The following is a 17,242-nucleotide window of genomic DNA, read 5'->3' as shown; positions in this document are numbered from 1 at the left end:
AACCTAGGAAGAAACCTAGAGAGGAACCAGGCTATGAGGGGTGGCCAGTCCTCTTCTGGCTGTGCCGGGTGGAGATTATAACAGAACATGGTCAAGATGTTAAAATGTTCATAGATGACCAGCATGGTCAAATAATAATAATCATAGTAATTGTCGAGGGTGCAACAAGCACGTCCGGTGAACAGGTCAGGGTTCCATAGCCGCAGGCAGAACAGTTGAAACTGTTACAGCCTCATTCTAACATGGATGAAATAAAACAAATCCTCAGCAATCTACACACAATACCCCATAATGACATCACAATACCCCATAATGACATCACAATACCCCATAATGACATCACAATACCCCATAATCTACTCATTCCAGTGTTGCCTTATTTTTTAATTGTTTTACTATATTAGTGAAGACGTAGTAACCAAAAAAGTGTTAAACAAATTAAAATATATTTTATATTCTTCAAAGTGGCCCCCCCTTTCTCTCAACCACCTTCATGAAGAATGCTTTTCCAACAATCTTGAAGGAGTTCCCACATATGCTGAGCACTTGGTGGCTGCTTTTCCTTCACTCTGCGGTCCAACTCATCCCAAACCATCTGAATTGGGTTGAGGTCAGGTGATTGTGGAGTCCAGGTCATCTGATCAGTACTCCATCACTCTGCGGTCCAACTCATCCCAAACCATCTGAATTGGGTTGAGGTCAGGTGATTGTGGAGTCCAGGTTATCTGATCAGTACTCCATCACTCTGCGGTCCAACTCATCCCAAACCATCTGAATTGGGTTGAGGTCAGGTGATTGTGGAGTCCAGGTCATCTGATCAATACTCCATCACTCTGCGGTCCAACTCATCCCAAACCATCTGAATTGGGTTGAGGTCAGGTGATTGTGGAGTCCAGGTCATCTGATCAGTACTCCGTCACTCTGCGGTCCAAACCATCTGAATTGGGTTGAGGTCCGGTGATTGTGGCGGCCAGGTCATCTGATCAGTACTCCACCACTCTCCTGTGATGGAGTGGATGGACAAGGCCACCAGACTATTACATTGACCCCCCTCCATTGGTTTTGTACACTGCTGTTACGTTTATTTATTTAATATTTTTAATCGCAGGCCCCCGTCCCGGCAGGAGGCCTTTTGGGAGGCCGTCATTGTAAATAATTATTTGTTCTTAACTGACTTGCCCAGTTAATTAAAGGATAAATAAAAAAAATACATACTCGCTGTTTATTATCTATGCAGTCACTTCACCCCTACCTACATGTCCACATTACCTCAACTAACCTGTACCCTTCACCCCTACCTACATGTACACATTACCTCAACTAACCTGTACCCTTTACCCCTACCTACATGTATACATTACCTCAACTAACCTGTACCCTTCACCCCTACCTACATGTACACATTACCTCAACTAACCTGTACCCTTTACCCCTACCTACATGTATACATTACCTCAACTAACCTGTACCCTTCACCCCTACCTACATGTACACATTACCTCGACTAACCTGTACCCTTCACCCCTACCTACATGTACACATTACCTGGACTAACCTGTAGCCTTCACCCCTACCTACATGTACACATTTTCTCAGTGTGTGTGTACTAACCGGTGTACCAGTGTGTGTGTACTAACCGGTGTACCAGCGTGTGTACTAACCGGTGTACCAGCGTGTGTACTAACCGGTGTACCAGCGTGTGTACTAACCGGTGTACCAGTGTGTGTGTACTAACCGGTGTACCAGTGTGTGTGTACTAACCGGTGTACCAGTGTGTGTGTACTAACCGGTGTACCAGTGTGTGTGTACTAACCGGTGTACCAGTGTGTGTACTAACCGGTGTACCAGTGTGTGTGTACTAACCGGTGTACCAGTGTGTGTGTACTAACCGGTGTACCAGTGTGTGTGTACTAACCGGTGTACCAGTGTGTGTGTACTAACCGGTGTACCAGTGTGTGTGTACTAACCGGTGTACCAGTGTGTGTGTACTAACCGGTGTACCAGTGTGTGTACTAACCGGTGTACCAGTGTGTGTGTACTAACCGGTGTACCAGTGTGTGTGTACTAACCGGTGTACCAGTTGTGTGTACTAACCGGTGTAGCCAGTGTGTGTGTACTAACCGGTGTAACCAGTGTGTGTGTACTAACCGGTGTACCAGTGTGTGTGTACTAACCGTGTACCAGTGTGTGTGTACTAACCGGTGTAACCAGTGGGTGTGTACTAACCGGTGTACCAGGTGTGTGTACTAAACCGGTGTACCAGGGTGTGTGTACTAACCGTGTACCAGTGTGTGTGTACTAACCGGTGTACCAGTGTGTGTGTACTAACCGGTGTACCAGTGTGTGTGTACTAACCGGTGTACCAGTGTGTGTGTATTAACCGGTGTACCAGTGTGTGTATTAACCGGTGTACCAGTGTTTGTGTACTAACCGGTGTACCAGGTGTGTGTACTAACCGGTGTACCAGTGTGTGTGTACACCGGTGTACCAGTGTGTGTGTACTAACCGGTGTACCAGTGTGTGTGTACTAACCGGTGTACCAGTGTGTGGTGTACTAACCGGTTTACCAGTGTGTGTGTACTAACCGGTGTACCAGGTGTGTGTACTCTAACGGTGTACGTACCAGTGTGTGTAGTGTACTAACCGGTGTACCAGTGTGTGTGTACTAACGCGGTGTACCAGTGTGTGTGTACTAACCGGTGTACCAGTGTGTGTGTACTAACCGGTGTACCAGTGTGTGTGTACTAACCGGTGTACCAGTGTGTGTGTACTAACGGTGTACCAGTGTGTGTGTACTAACCGGTGTACCAGTGTTGTGTACTAACCGGTGTACCAGTGTGTGTGTAATAACCGGTGTACCATGGTGTGTGTACTAACCGGTGTACCATTGGTGTGTGTACTAACCGGTGTAACCACAGTGTGTGGGTATTAACCGGTGTACCAGTGTGTGTGTATTAACCGGTGTACCAGTGTGTGTATTAACCGGTGGACCGTGTGTGTATTAACCGGTGTACCAGTGTGGGTATTAACCGGTGTTTTTTACCAGTGTGTGTATTAACCGGTGTCCAGTGTGTGTACTAACCGGTGTACCAGTGTGTGTATTAACCGGTGTACCAGTGGTGTGTATTAACCGTGTACCAGTGTGTACTAACCGGTGTACCAGTGTGTGTGTATTGACCGGTGTACCAGGTGTGTACTAACCGGTGTACCAGTGTGTGGTACTGACCAGTGTACCAGTGTGTGTACTAACCGGTGTACCAGTGTGTGTACTAACCGGTGTTACCAGTGTGTGTGTGTGTATTGACCGGTGTACCAGTGTGTGTATTAACCGGTGTACCAGTGTGTGTACTAACCGGTGTACCAGTGTGTGTACTAACCGGTGTACCAGTGTGTGTACTAACCGGTGTACCAGTGTGTGTGTACTAACCGGTGTACCAGTGTGTGTGTATTGACCCGGTATTGACCAGTGTGTACTAACCGGTGTACCAGTGTGTGTGTATTGACCGGTGTACCAGTGTGTGTGTACTAACCGGTGTACCAGTGTGTGTACTAACCGGTGTACCAGTGTGTGTACTAACCGGTGTACCAGTGTGTGTACTAACCGGTGTACCAGTGTGTGTGTATTGACCCGGTATTGACCAGTGTGGACTAACCGGTGTATCTCTGCAGTGTATCTGGGGATGTTCAGCAACAGGCTGCTTCTCTCCAGCAGCACCAACACCAGCTGGGCCAGCAGCCTCTCATCTGATACCTACACACACACAGTTACCACGGTAACACACACACACACACACACACACACACACACACAGTACTTATATACACAAAATGCATGTTTTATCTCTGACTTATTCTGGTTGCAGCCTGTGTGTGTGTGTGTGTGTGTGTGTGTGTGTGTGTGTGTGTGTGTGTGTGTGTGTGTGTGTGTGTGTGTGTGTGTGTGTTACCGTGGTAACTGTGTTGAAGTAGACGTGCAGCAGCACTGGAACACTTTGAGCTGATTGGATGACTCTGGACCAATCAGCTGCCTCCATCAGCAGGTCATGGAGTACGCTCAGTCTGTCCATGGTATCACCTGGGGAGAAATACAGTAATGTTACTGTAGTGGTATTACAGTAGTGGTATCATAGTATTACAGTAGTGGTATTACAGTAGGTATATATTACAGTAGGTGTTTCACAGTAGTACAGTAGTGGTATTATAGTATTACAGTAGTGGTATTATAGTATTACAGTAGTGGTATTATAGTATTACAGTAGTGGTATTATAGTATTACAGTAGTAGTGGTATTACAGTAGTAGTGGTATTACAGTATTACAGTAGTAGTGATGGTATTACAGTAGTATTAGTAGTATTACCAGACCCTGCCTCCCCTCAACAGGAACAGGAAGAGGCCTCTATGGGCGGGGCTTCAACACAGTTACCATGGTAACACAAACACTAGTAATATTACAGTAGTGGTATTGTAGTATTACAGTAGTAGTGGTATAACAGTAGTATCAGTAGTAGTGGTATTACAGTAGTAGTGGTATTACAGTATTACAGTAGTATCAGTAGTATTACCAGACCCTGCCTCCCCTATCAACAGGAACAGGCCTCTATGGGCGGGGCTTCAACAGTTACCATGGTAACACAAACACTAGTAATATTACAGTAGTGGTATTATAGTATTACAGTAGTAGTGGTATAACAGTATTGGTATTATAGTAGTACAGTAGTAGTGATGGTATTACAGTATTATAGTAGTGGTATTACAGTATTGGTATTATAGTAGTACAGTAGTAGTGATGGTATTACAGTATTATAGTAGTGGTATTACAGTATTGGTATTATAGTAGTACAGTAGTAATGATGGTATTACAGTAGTATCAGTAGTATCAGTAGTATTACCAGACCCTGCCTCCCCTCTCAACAGGAACAGGAAGAGGCCTCTATGGGCAGGGCTTCAACACAGTTACCATGGTAACACAAACACTAGTAATATTACAGTAGTGGTATTACAGTATTACAGGAGTAGTGGTATTATAGTATTGGTATTATAGTAGTACAGTAGTAGTGGTATTACAGTAGTATCAGTAGTATTACCAGACCCTGCCTCCCCTCTCAACAGGAACAGGAAGAGGCCTCTATGGTGCAGTATTACAGTAGTATCAGTAGTAGTGGTATTACAGTATTGGTATTATAGTAGTACAGTAGTAGTGGTATTACAGTATTATAGTAGTGGTATTACAGTATTGGTATTATAGTAGTACAGTAGTAGTGGCATTACAGTAGTATCAGTAGTATCAGTAGTATTACCAGACCCTGCCTCCCCTCTCAACAGGAACAGGAAGAGGCCTCTATGGGCGGGGCTTCGGAAAGCTTCCAGCGATGACAGACCACGGCCCCCTGGCTCAGACACAGGGAAGCAAGCAGACCTGACGGGCACAGATCACTGTGTTACATGTGTATTCTGCACTGCTCTGATGTTTCCCTGAAATGCTTCTAGGAACATTGTGAATGTTATTGATTGATTTGTTATTACGCCATCTTACAGAGATAACTTAGAATACACTACGTATTTACTGTGTGTACAGTTGAAGTCGGAAGTTTACATCCACTTTAGGTTGGAGTCATTAAAACTCGTTTTTCAACCACTCCACTAATGTCTTGTTAACAAACTATAGTTTTGGCAAGTCGGTTAGGACATCTACTTTGTGCATGACACAAATCATTTTTCCAACAATTGTTTACAGACAGATTATTTCACTTATAATTCACTGTATCACAATTCCAGTGGGTCAGGAGTTTATATACACCAAGTTGACTGTGCCTTTAAACAGCTTGGAAAATTCCAGAAAATGTTGTCATGGCTTTAGAAGCTTCTGATAGGCTAATTGACATCATTAGAGTTAATTGGAGGTGTACCTGTGGATGTATTTCAAGGCCTACCTTCAAGTTAAACAATTTAAAGGCAATACTACCAAATACTAATTGAGTGTATGTAAACTTCTGACCCAGTGGGAATGTTATGAAAGAAATAAAAGCTGAAATAAATAATTCTCTCTACTATTATTCTGACATTTCACATTCTTAAAATAAAGTGGTGATCCTAACTGACCTAAGACAGGGACTCTTTACTAGGATTAAATGTCAGGAATTGTGAAAAAAGTGAGTTGAAATGTATTTGGCGAAGGTGTATGTAAACTTCAGAGTTCAGCTGTGTCTGTACGTGTGTGTCTGTACGTGTGTGTGTGTGTGTACCTGAGCTGTAGGGTGAGCGCAGCAGTGAGACAGGGCAAGTCCAGTAGAGAGTGTAGCAGCTCCACTGCAGTCCCAGCCGTGATCAGAGAGGGCAGCACATCCACATAGTCAGATACCAGGCCTGGACTGTCCCACGCTAGGAACTACAGCACATCCACATAGTCAGATACCAGGCCTGGACTGTCCCCACGCTAGGAACTACAACACATCCACATAGTCAGATACCAGGCCTGGACTGTCCCCACGCTAGGAACTACAACACATCCACATAGTCAGATACCAGGCCTGGACTGTCCCACGCTAGGAACTACAACACATAGTCAGATACCAGGCCTGGACTGTCCCACACTAGGAACTACAACACATCCACATAGTCAGATACCAGGCCTGGACTGTCCCCACGCTAGGAACTACAACACATCCACATAGTCAGATACCAGGCCTGGACTGTCCCCACGCTAGGAACTACAACACATCCACATAGTCAGATACCAGGCCTGGACTGTCCCACGCTAGGAACTACAACACATAGTCAGATACCAGGCCTGGACTGTCCCACACTAGGAACTACAACACATCCACATAGTCAGATACCAGGCCTGGACTGTCCCCACGCTAGGAACTACAACACATTTTTATTTTTTTTATTTATTTCACCTTTATTTAACCAGGTAGGCAAGTTGAGAACAAGTTCTCATTTACAATTGCGACCTGGCCAAGATAAAGCAAAGCAGTTCGACAACATACAAAAACACAGAGTTACACATGGAGTAAAACAACATACAATCAATGATGCAGTAGAAAAAAATAAGACTATATACAATGTGAGCAAATGATGTGAGATAATGGAGGTAAAGGCAAAAAAATGCCACGCTAGTCAGATACCAGGCCTGGACTGTCCCACGCTAGGAACTACAACACATCCACATAGTCAGATACCAGGCCTGGACTGTCCCACGCTAGGAACTACAACACATCCACATAGTCAGATACCAGGCCTGGACTGTCCCACGCTAGGAACTACAACACATAGTCAGATACCAGGCCTGGACTGTCCCACGCTAGGAACTACAACACATAGTCAGATACCAGGCCTGGACTGACCCCACGCTAGGAACTACAACACATAGTCAGATACCAGGCCTGGACTGTCCCCACGCTAGGAACTACAGCACATCCACATAGTCAGATACCAGGCCTGGACTGTCCCACGCTAGGAACTACAACACATCCACATAGTCAGATACCAGGCCTGGACTGTCCCACGCTAGGAACTACAACACATAGTCAGATACCAGGCCTGGACTGTCCCCACGCTAGGAACTACAACACATCCACATAGTCAGATACCAGGCCTGGACTGTCCCACTCTAGGAACTACAACACATCCACATAGTCAGATACCAGGCCTGGACTGTCCCCACGCTAGGAACTACAACACATAGTCAGATACCAGGCCTGGACTGTCCCACGCTAGGAACTACAACACATCCACATAGTCAGATACCAGGCCTGGACTGTCCCACGCTAGGAACTACAACACATCCACATAGTCAGATACCAGGCCTGGACTGTTCCACGCTAGGAACTACAACACATAGTCAGATACCAGGCCTGGACTGTCCCACGCTAGGAACTACAACACATAGTCAGATACCAGGCCTGGACTGTCCCACGCTAGGAACTACAACACATCCACATAGTCAGATACCAGCCCTGGACTGTCCCACGCTAGGAACTACAACACATCCACATAGTCAGATACCAGGCCTGGACTGTCCCCACGCTAGGAACTACAACACATAGTCAGATACCAGGCCTGGACTGTCCCCACGCTAGGAACTACAACACATAGTCAGATACCAGGGCTGGACTGTCCCCACGCTAGGAACTACAGCACATCCACATAGTCAGATACCAGCCCTGGACTGTCCCACACTAGGAACTACAACACATCCACATAGTCAGATACCAGGCCTGGACTGTCCCACGCTAGGAACTACAACACATAGTCAGATACCAGGCCTGGACTGTCCCACGCTAGGAACTACAACACATCCACATAGTCAGATACCAGGCCTGGACTGTCCCACGCTAGGAACTACAACACATCCACATAGTCAGATACCAGGCCTGGACTGTCCCACGCTAGGAACTACAACACATCCACATAGTCAGATACCAGGCCTGGACTGTCCCACGCTAGGAACTACAACACATCCACATAGTCAGATACCAGGCCTGGACTGTCCCACGCTAGGAACTACAACACATAGTCAGATACCAGGCCTGGACTGTCCCACGCTAGGAACTACAACACATAGTCAGATACCAGGCCTGGACTGTCCCACGCTAGGAACTACAACACATCCACATAGTCAGATACCAGGCCTGGACTGTCCCACGCTAGGAACTACAGCACATAGTCAGATACCAGGCCTGGACTGTCCCCACGCTAGGAACTACAACACATCCACATAGTCAGATACCAGGCCTGGACTGTCCCACGCTAGGAACTACAACACATCCACATAGTCAGATACCAGGCCTGGACTGTCCCACGCTAGGAACTACAACACATAGTCAGATACCAGGGAAGTAGTGGGTCCACAGTGTTATAAAGGGGGCGGGGCGTTACCTTGAGCAGGTTAGGGAAGTAGTGGGAGTACAGCGGTACGGAGGAGTGTAGCTGCAGCTGATTGGCTCTGATGAACGACAGCGTCTCGTGGGCCAGATAGGGGTCGTTGAAACACTCGGCCGGGAGAACTCCGAACACACACCTCCACACACACTCACTGTCCACCGCTGCAGCCTCGCCTACACACACACACACACAGAGAGACAGAGACACACACACACACCACACACACACCACACACACACACACAGTAAGTACACACTAACTCTATCCTTCACACGTTGACACACACACACAGTAAGTACACACTAACTGTATCCTCCACACACCCCCCCCCCCCCCTCACCGTGGTTCAGGTAGAACTGAGCGATGGGCAGGAGGACTCGGCTGCAGGACAGGTCAGAGTTCAGACGGCCGAACAGCGACTTCACACACGGGAACGCACGATACACACAACCAGCGTCCTCTACACACACACCGTCCAGGATACACACGGCCTCCACCAGGCACTGAGACACACACACACACACACAGAGAGGATTGTAGGGGACAGGGTTACTACAGCAGTATGACTGTATGGTGTGTGATTGACAGGGTTACTACAGCAGTATGACTGTATGGTGTGTGATTGTAGGGGACAGGGTTACTACAGCAGTATGACTGTATGGTGTGTGATTGTAGGGGACAGGGTTACTACAGCAGTATGACTGTATGGCGTGTGATTGTAGGGGACAGGGTTACTACAGCAGTATGACTGTATGGCGTGTGATTGTAGGGGACAGGGTTACTACAGCAGTATGACTGTATGGCGTGTGATTGTAGGGGACAGGGTTACTACAGCAGTATGACTGTATGGTGTGTGATTGTAGGGGACAGGGTTACTACAGCAGTATGACTGTATGGTGTGTGATTGTAGGGGACAGGGTTACTACAGCAGTATGACTGTATGGTGTGTGATTGTAGGGGACAGGGTTACTACAGCAGTATGACTGTATGGTGTGTGATTGACAGGGTTTCTACAGCAGTAGGACTGTATGGTGTGTGATTGACAGGGTTACTACAGCAGTATGACTGTATGGTGTGTGATTGACAGGGTTACTACAGCAGTATGACTGTATGGTGTGTGATTGTAGGGGACAGGGTTTCTACAGCAGTATGACTCACTGCTTTCTGGAGCTCTGTGTCTGTTCTCTTCAGCGCCTCTGAAACAGAAGAAAACAGTCTTTACAACACAGGGACACATTGGGATTTCCAAACATACTGCGGTCACTCTGGTCTATGAGGCAGTAGTGTAGGGGTTAGGGTGTAGGGTACATACTGCGGTCACTCTGTTCTATGAGGCAGTAGTGTAGGGGTTAGGGCACATACTGCGGTCACTCTGTTCTACAAGGCAGTAGTGTAGGGGTTAGGGTGTAGGGTACATACTGCGGTCACTCTGTTCTATGAGGCAGTAGTGTAGGGATTAGGGTGTAGGGTACATACTGCGGTCACTCTGTTCTATGAGGCAGTAGTGTAGGGGTTAGGGTGTAGGGTACATACTGCGGTCACTCTGTTCTACGAGGCAGTAGTGTAGGGGTTAGGGTGTAGGGTACATACTGCGGTCACTCTGTTCTATGAGGCGTTGGCAGTACTCGAAACTCTTCTCTCTCAGACGTTCTTTAGGAGGAAGGAGTCTGCTGGAGGAGGAGGTGGCTGAAACCATGGAAACCACAGAGCCGTCCACCTCCGACCTGTCATCTGGGGCCACAGAGAGGTCAAGGGTTAAAGGTCAGGGACGGACTGGACTGACCAGTTAAAGCAACACACTGTAAAATGAGCATAACACCAATGAAACAAATCCATGACATGATTACATGCAAATAGTTGATTTGAAGAGACAGGTAGGCTGAAGGTCTGAGCCATCTAATAGACAGTCAGCCAGCCAGTAGTCAGCCAATCAGTCAGCAAGCCAGTCAGCTAGACTGCCAGTCAGCCAGCCAGTCAGTCAGCTAGCCAGCCAGTCAGTCAGCTACCCAGTCAATCAGCTAGACAGTCAGTCAGCCAGTCAGCTAGCCAGTCAGTCAGCCAGTCAGCAAGCCAGTCAGTCAGCTAGTCAGCTAGCCAGCCAGTCAGCTAGCCAGCCAGTCAGCTAGCCAGCCAGCCAGTCAGTCAGCTAGTCAGCCAGTCAGTCAGCTAGCCAGTCAGCTAGTCAGCCAGTCAGCTAGTCAGCCAGTCAGTCAGCTAGTCAGCCAGTCAGCCAGTCAGTCAGCTAGTCAGCCAGTCAGTCAGTCAGCCAGTCAGTCAGCCAGCCAGTCAGTCAGCTAGTCAGCCAGCCAGTCAGCTAGCCAGTCAGCTAGCCATAAGTTAGCTAATCAGCTAGCCAGCCAGTCAGCTAGCCAGTCAGCTAGTCAGCTAGCCAGTCAGCTAGTCAGCTAGCCAGCCAGTCAGCTAGCCAGCCAGCCAGTCAGCTAGCCAGCCAGCCAGTCAGCCAGCCAGCTAGCCAGCCAGTCAGCTAGCCAGTCAGCTAGCCAGCCAGTCAGCTAGCCAGTCAGCTAGCTAGCCAGCTAGCCAGCCAGCCAGCCAGCTAGCCAGTCAGCTAGTCAGCTAGCCAGTCAGCTAGTCAGCTAGCCAGTCAGCTAGCCAGCCAGCCAGCTAGCCAGTCAGCTAGCCAGCCAGCCAGTCAGCCAGCCAGTCAGCTAGCCAGCCAGTCAGCTAGCCAGTCAGCTAGCCAGCTAGCCAGTCAGCTAGCCAGTCAGCAAGCCAGTCAGCAAGCCAGTCAGCTAGCTAGTCAGCTAGCCAGCCAGTCAGCTAGCCAGCCAGTCAGCCAGCTAGCCAGTCAGCTAGCCAACCCCCCCCCGCACACACACCTTACCATGGAAGGAGAACCCCCCCGACCGTGGAAGAAGGAGAACCCCCCCCCCACACACCTGCGTCTGTGCTGTTGTTGCCGTCCGTTACGTTGTGGTATGTGATCAGCCAATGGCGTAGCAGAGAGAAACTGTAGAGGTTCATCCATTGGTCATCTGAGAAGGCTTGGCTGACACACAGCACCGTGAAGAAATCCCCACACACACAGCCATCCAGCTCCACCACTGGCCCCGGCTACACACACACACACAGAGAGAGAACACACACACACACACACACACACACACACACACACACACACACACACACACACACACACACACACACACACACACACACACACACACACACACAGAGAGAGAACACACACACACACAGAGAGAGAGAGAACACACACACACACACACAGAGAGAACACACACACACACACACACACACCATTTAGAAAATACATTCAGAACGTCCACATGTTTCATTACAGTTGTGTATGTAAATATAATGCAGTGATTTGATTGGTTAATTAATTAAAGGTCACCTGACGTATTCGAGGGCCAGTGAAAAACCCTCCTGACGAAGCCACACCTCCCTGCTGAACGCTGGCGTAGCGCAGCCAATCAACAAGCCTCTTACTGAGCAGGGTCACATGATCTAGACACACACACACACACACACACACCACATATTACAGTAGTTAGTATATTCAGATAGCTAGGTGGGACAACCACATATTACAGTAGTTAGTATATTCAGATAGCTAGGTGGGACGACCACATATTACAGTAGTTAGTATATTCAGATAGCTAGGTGGGACGACCACATATTACAGTAGTTAGTATATTCAGATAGCTAGGTGGAAAACCACATATTACAGTCATAGCAAGTACATCTTTCCTCAATAAAGTAGCTATCAGCAAAGTTAGATGTTTTTAGAAGATGGACAGGGACTCTGCTGTCCTGGCTTCAGGGGGGAAGATGGACAGGGTCTCTGCTGTCCTGGCTTCAGGGGGGAAGATGGACAGGGTCTCTGCTGTCCTAGCTTCAGGGGGAAGATGGACAGGGTCTCTGCTGTCCTGGCTTCAGGGGGAAGATGGACAGGGAAGATGGACAGGGTCTCTGCTGTCCTGGCTTCAGGGGGGCAGATGGACAGGAACTCTGCTGTCCTGGCTTCAGGGGGGAGATGGACAGGGACTCTGCTGTCCTGGCTTCAGGGGGGAGATGGACAGGGACTCTGCTGTCCTAGCTTCTGGGGGGAGATGGACAGGGACTCTGCTGTCCTAGCTTCAGTGGGGAAGGTGGACAGGGTCTCTGCTGTCCTAGCTTCAGGTGGGAAAATGGGCAGACACTCTGCTGTCATAGCTTCAGGGGGTAGATGGACTGGGACTCTGCTGTCCTGGCTTCAGGGGGAAGATGGGCAGGGTTTCTGCTGTCCTAGCTTCAGGGAGAAGCTGGTTCCACCATTGAGGTACCAGGACAGAGAAGCGCTTGGACTGGGCTGAGCGGGAGCTGCCTCCCATAGGGTTGGGAGTTGCAGTAGTCCAGAAAGGAGAAGACAAGTGTCTGGATTAAAACCTGCGCCACTTCCTGTGTGAAGTAGGGTCGTACTCTAAAGATGTTGTAGACCAGAGGTATTCAACTCTGACCCTACGAGGTCTGGACCCTGCTGGTTTTCTGTTCTACCTGATCATTACACCCACCTGGTGTCCCAGGTCTAAATCAGTCCCTGTTCAGAGGGGAATCACCCACCTGGTGTCCCAGGTCTAAATCAGTCCCTGATTAGAGGGGAATCACCCACCTGGTGTCCCAGGTCTAAATCAGTCCCTGTTCAGAGGGGAACCACCCACCTGGTGTCCCAGGTCTAAATCAGTCCCTGATTAGAGGGGAATCACCCACCTGGTGTCCCAGGTCTAAATCAGTCCCTGTTCAGAGGGGAATCACCCACCTAAATCAGTCCCTGATTAGAGGGGAATCACCCACCTGGTGTCCCAGGTCTAAATCAGTCCCTGTTCAGAGGGGAATCACCCACCTGGTGTCCCAGGTCTAAATCAGTCCCTGATTAGAGAGGAATCACCCACCTGGTGTCCCAGGTCTAAATCAGTCCCTGTTCAGAGGGGAATCACCCACCTGGTGTCCCAGGTCTAAATCAGGCCCTGATTAGAGGGGAATCACCCACCTGGTGTCCCAGGTCTAAATCAGTCCCTGATTAGAGGGGGAATCACCCAGCTGGTGTCCCAGGTCTAAATCAGGCCCTGATTAGAGGGGAATCACCCACCTGGTGTCCCAGGTCTAAATCAGTCCCTGTTCAGAGGGGAATCACCCACCTGGTGTCCCAGGTCTAAATCAGGCCCTGATTAGAGGGGAATCACCCACCTGGTGTCCCAGGTCTAAATCAGTCCCTGATTAGAGAGGAATCACCCACCTGGTGTCCCAGGTCTAAATCAGTCCCTGTTCAGAGGGGAATCACCCAGCTGGTGTCCCAGGTCTAAATCAGGCCCTGATTAGAGGGGAATCACCCACCTGGTGTCCCAGGTCTAAATCAGTCCCTGATTAGAGGGGGAATCACCCAGCTGGTGTCCCAGGTCTAAATCAGGCCCTGATTAGAGGGGAATCACCCACCTGGTGTCCCAGGTCTAAATCAGTCCCTGTTCAGAGGGGAATCACCCACCTGGTGTCCCAGGTCTAAATCAGTCCCTGTTCAGAGGGGAATCACCCACCTGGTGTCCCAGGTCTAAATCAGTCCCTGTTCAGAGGGGAATCACCCACCTGGTGTCCCAGGTCTAAATCAGTCCCTGTTCAGAGGGGAATCACCCACCTGGTGTCCCAGGTCTAAATCAGTCCCTGATTAAAGGAGTGGAACGGGCTTCCAGGCCCAGAGATGAGGCTGAATGATGTAGAGCCTGAACCTGAAGGAGCAAGTTACTGCTTTGATGTTTGCAGAGAACGACAGACACACAACGAGGGAGAATCCCATAATCACAAGCTCTCTGCTATTTCTCACACACAGATACACGCTTGTATCTGTTTACCTTCAGTAAGGCTCTCTGGGCAGTAGGTGATGATGCTGTTGAGAAGAGGCAGAGTGTGAAGGTGAGAGAGGATGCCTGCTGGTCGTCCATCCAAACTTCGCAGGAGGAGAGAGGAGAGAGCTGACAGGTCTTCTTTAGACCCCGCCTGAGAGAGAGAGAGAGAGAGAGAGAGAGAGAGAGAGAGAGAGAGAGAGAGAGAGAGAGAGAGAGAGAGAGAGAGAGAGAGAGAGGGAGACACAGAAAGACAGAGAGAGAGACACAGAAAGAGAGAGAAAGACACAGAGACACAGAGAGAGAGAGAGAGAGAGAAAGAGAGAAAGAGAGAAAGAGAGAAAGAGAGAGAGAGAGACACAGACAGACACAGACACAGACACAGACAGAGACACAGACACAGACACAGAGACACAGACACAGACAGAGACACAGACAGAGACACAGACACACAGACACAGACAGAGACACAGACACACAGACACAGACAGAGACAGAGACACAGACACAGACACAGACACAGACACAGACGACACAGAGAGAGAGTTTCATAGGCTAGTGGCCAATCCTCTAAAAGGGCTTTATGTTTTGAGTCCTCTACCCGAGGTATAACAAAGTCCAACCTTATATGAAATGGACGGCTGTGTAAAAAGCTCTGATACTGCTCAAATTAGGAATACAGGGAGTCAGCTGTCTGCCCTACATTCACAAAAAACTGCATTAGAATATCTTAAAGCATTTAGGACCTGTAAAACACACAGATACAATATGCTGAAATATCAACTATGAACATTTATGATGAATGTAAACTTGACTTTATGGTAGCTGTTCAATACACAACTTCCTGAGTCCAATGTTCTCTCTTTCATTCCTGTCTGGTCCTGCCTGGCAGAAATACATACAGTAACACCTGTCTTACAGATTCCAATCGCTACGGACACAAAAAAACAGGGTTTACTGTATGTATTGTTGTCAGGCAGGACCACACAGCACTGAATGAGAGAACATTTAACTTGTGTATTGAACGCCTACCAAAAATAATGAGTTAAAGGGGGGGTGTGTGTCACAATATTTATCAATTTAACCACTTTTACAATAAAATATTTTGACACAACCCTCCATTTCATATATGGGAGACGTTAACCTCTTGGCGTTCCCCTAAGATAGGGGGCGCTACAGCGATTTTTGAAAAAAAATTGTGCCCATTTTAAACGGCCTCCTACTCAAACTCAGAAGCTATGATATGCATATAATTAATACTTGTGGATAGAAAACACCCTAAAGTTTCTAAAACTATTTGAATGGTGTCTGTGAGTATAACAGAACTCATATGGCAGGCCAAAACCTGAGAAGATTCTGTACAGGAAGTGCCCTCTCTGACCATTTCTTGCCCTTCTTGATTATCTCTATCCATTACAGTGGATCTCTGCTGTTACGTGACACTTCCTACGGCTCCCATGGGATCTCAGAAGGCGGCAAAAAGCTGAATCGTGGCTTTGCAGGCTCTGGCTGAAAAACATTAGCGCGTTTGGATAGTGGCTGAAAAACAGTAGCGCATTTGGATAGTGGTCGATCTGAGAACAATGAGACGGGGTGCACGCGTGGACGTGAAGAGGCCATTTTACATTTTCAGTCTTTGAACAAAAAAGACGTCTCCCGGTCGGAATATTATCGCTATTTTACGAGAAAAATCGCATAAAAATTGATTTTAAACAGCGTTTGACATGCTTCGAAGTACGGTAATGGAATATTTCGCATTTTTTTTGTCACGATACGCGTCCGCGCGTCACCGTTCGGATAGTGTCTTGAACGCAAGAACAAAACAGAGGATATTTGAACATAACTATGGATTATTTTGAACCAAAACAACATTTGTTATTGAAGTAGAAGTCCTGGGAGTGCATTCTGACGAAGAACAGCAAAGGTAATCCAATTTTTCTAATAGTAATTCTGAGTTTAGTGAACGCCAAACTTGGTGGGTGTCAAATTAGCTAGCCCGTGATGGCCGAGCTATCTACTCAGAATATTGCAAAATGTGCTTTTGCCGAAAAGCTATTTTAAAATCGGACACCGCGATTGCATAAAGGAGTTCTGTATCTATAATTCTTAAAATAATTGTTATGTTTTTTGTGAACGTTTATCGTGAGTAATTTAGTAAATTCACCGGAAGTTTTCGGTATGTTTGCTAGTTCTGAACGTCACATGCTAATGTAAAAAGCTGGTTTTTGATATAAATATGAACTTGATTGAACAAAACATGCATGTATTGTATAACATAATGTCCTAGGAGTGTCATCTGATGAAGATCATCAAAGATTAGTGCTGCATTTAGCTGTGGTTTTGGTTTTTGTGACATTATATGCTAGCTTGAAAAATGGGTGTCTGATTATTTCTGGCTGGGTACTCTCCTGACATAATCTAATGTTTTGCTTTCGTTGTAAAGCCTTTTTGAAATCGGACAATGTGGTTAGATTAACGAGAGCCTTGTCTTTAAAATGGT

General features: G+C 47.6%; 1 protein-coding gene across 4 annotated transcripts in view; it reads right to left on the bottom strand.

The window, feature by feature from the left end:
• LOC115187863 (AP-5 complex subunit zeta-1) overlaps nt 1–17,242 on the bottom strand; it is a 42,592-nt gene that overhangs the window by 16,098 nt on the left and 9,252 nt on the right. For 3 of the 4 annotated variants that reach the window (XM_029746894.1, XM_029746896.1, XM_029746897.1), the window contains 11 exons: nt 14,752–14,896; nt 12,264–12,376; nt 11,788–11,962; nt 10,478–10,618; nt 10,046–10,083; nt 9,228–9,390; nt 8,882–9,060; nt 6,244–6,386; nt 5,299–5,417; nt 3,948–4,075; nt 3,654–3,751 (listed from right to left, as the gene is read on the bottom strand). In XM_029746894.1, the coding sequence (XP_029602754.1) occupies nt 3,654–3,751; nt 3,948–4,075; nt 5,299–5,417; nt 6,244–6,386; nt 8,882–9,060; nt 9,228–9,390; nt 10,046–10,083; nt 10,478–10,618; nt 11,788–11,962; nt 12,264–12,376; nt 14,752–14,896 (1,442 nt within the window). Of the gene's footprint in view, nt 1–3,653; nt 3,752–3,947; nt 4,076–4,890; nt 4,930–5,298; nt 5,418–6,243; nt 6,387–8,881; nt 9,061–9,227; nt 9,391–10,045; nt 10,084–10,477; nt 10,619–11,787; nt 11,963–12,263; nt 12,377–14,751; nt 14,897–17,242 lie in introns of all 4 variants that reach the window. The other variant, XM_029746895.1, reaches the window with a different exon arrangement.

Source organism: Salmo trutta, unplaced genomic scaffold (genome assembly GCF_901001165.1).
Source record: "Salmo trutta unplaced genomic scaffold, fSalTru1.1, whole genome shotgun sequence".
In the NCBI taxonomy this organism is placed as follows: Eukaryota; Metazoa; Chordata; class Actinopteri; order Salmoniformes; family Salmonidae; genus Salmo; species Salmo trutta.
The sequence above is the reverse complement of the archived record's forward strand: the minus strand, read 5'-3'. Positions and strand labels throughout refer to the sequence as shown.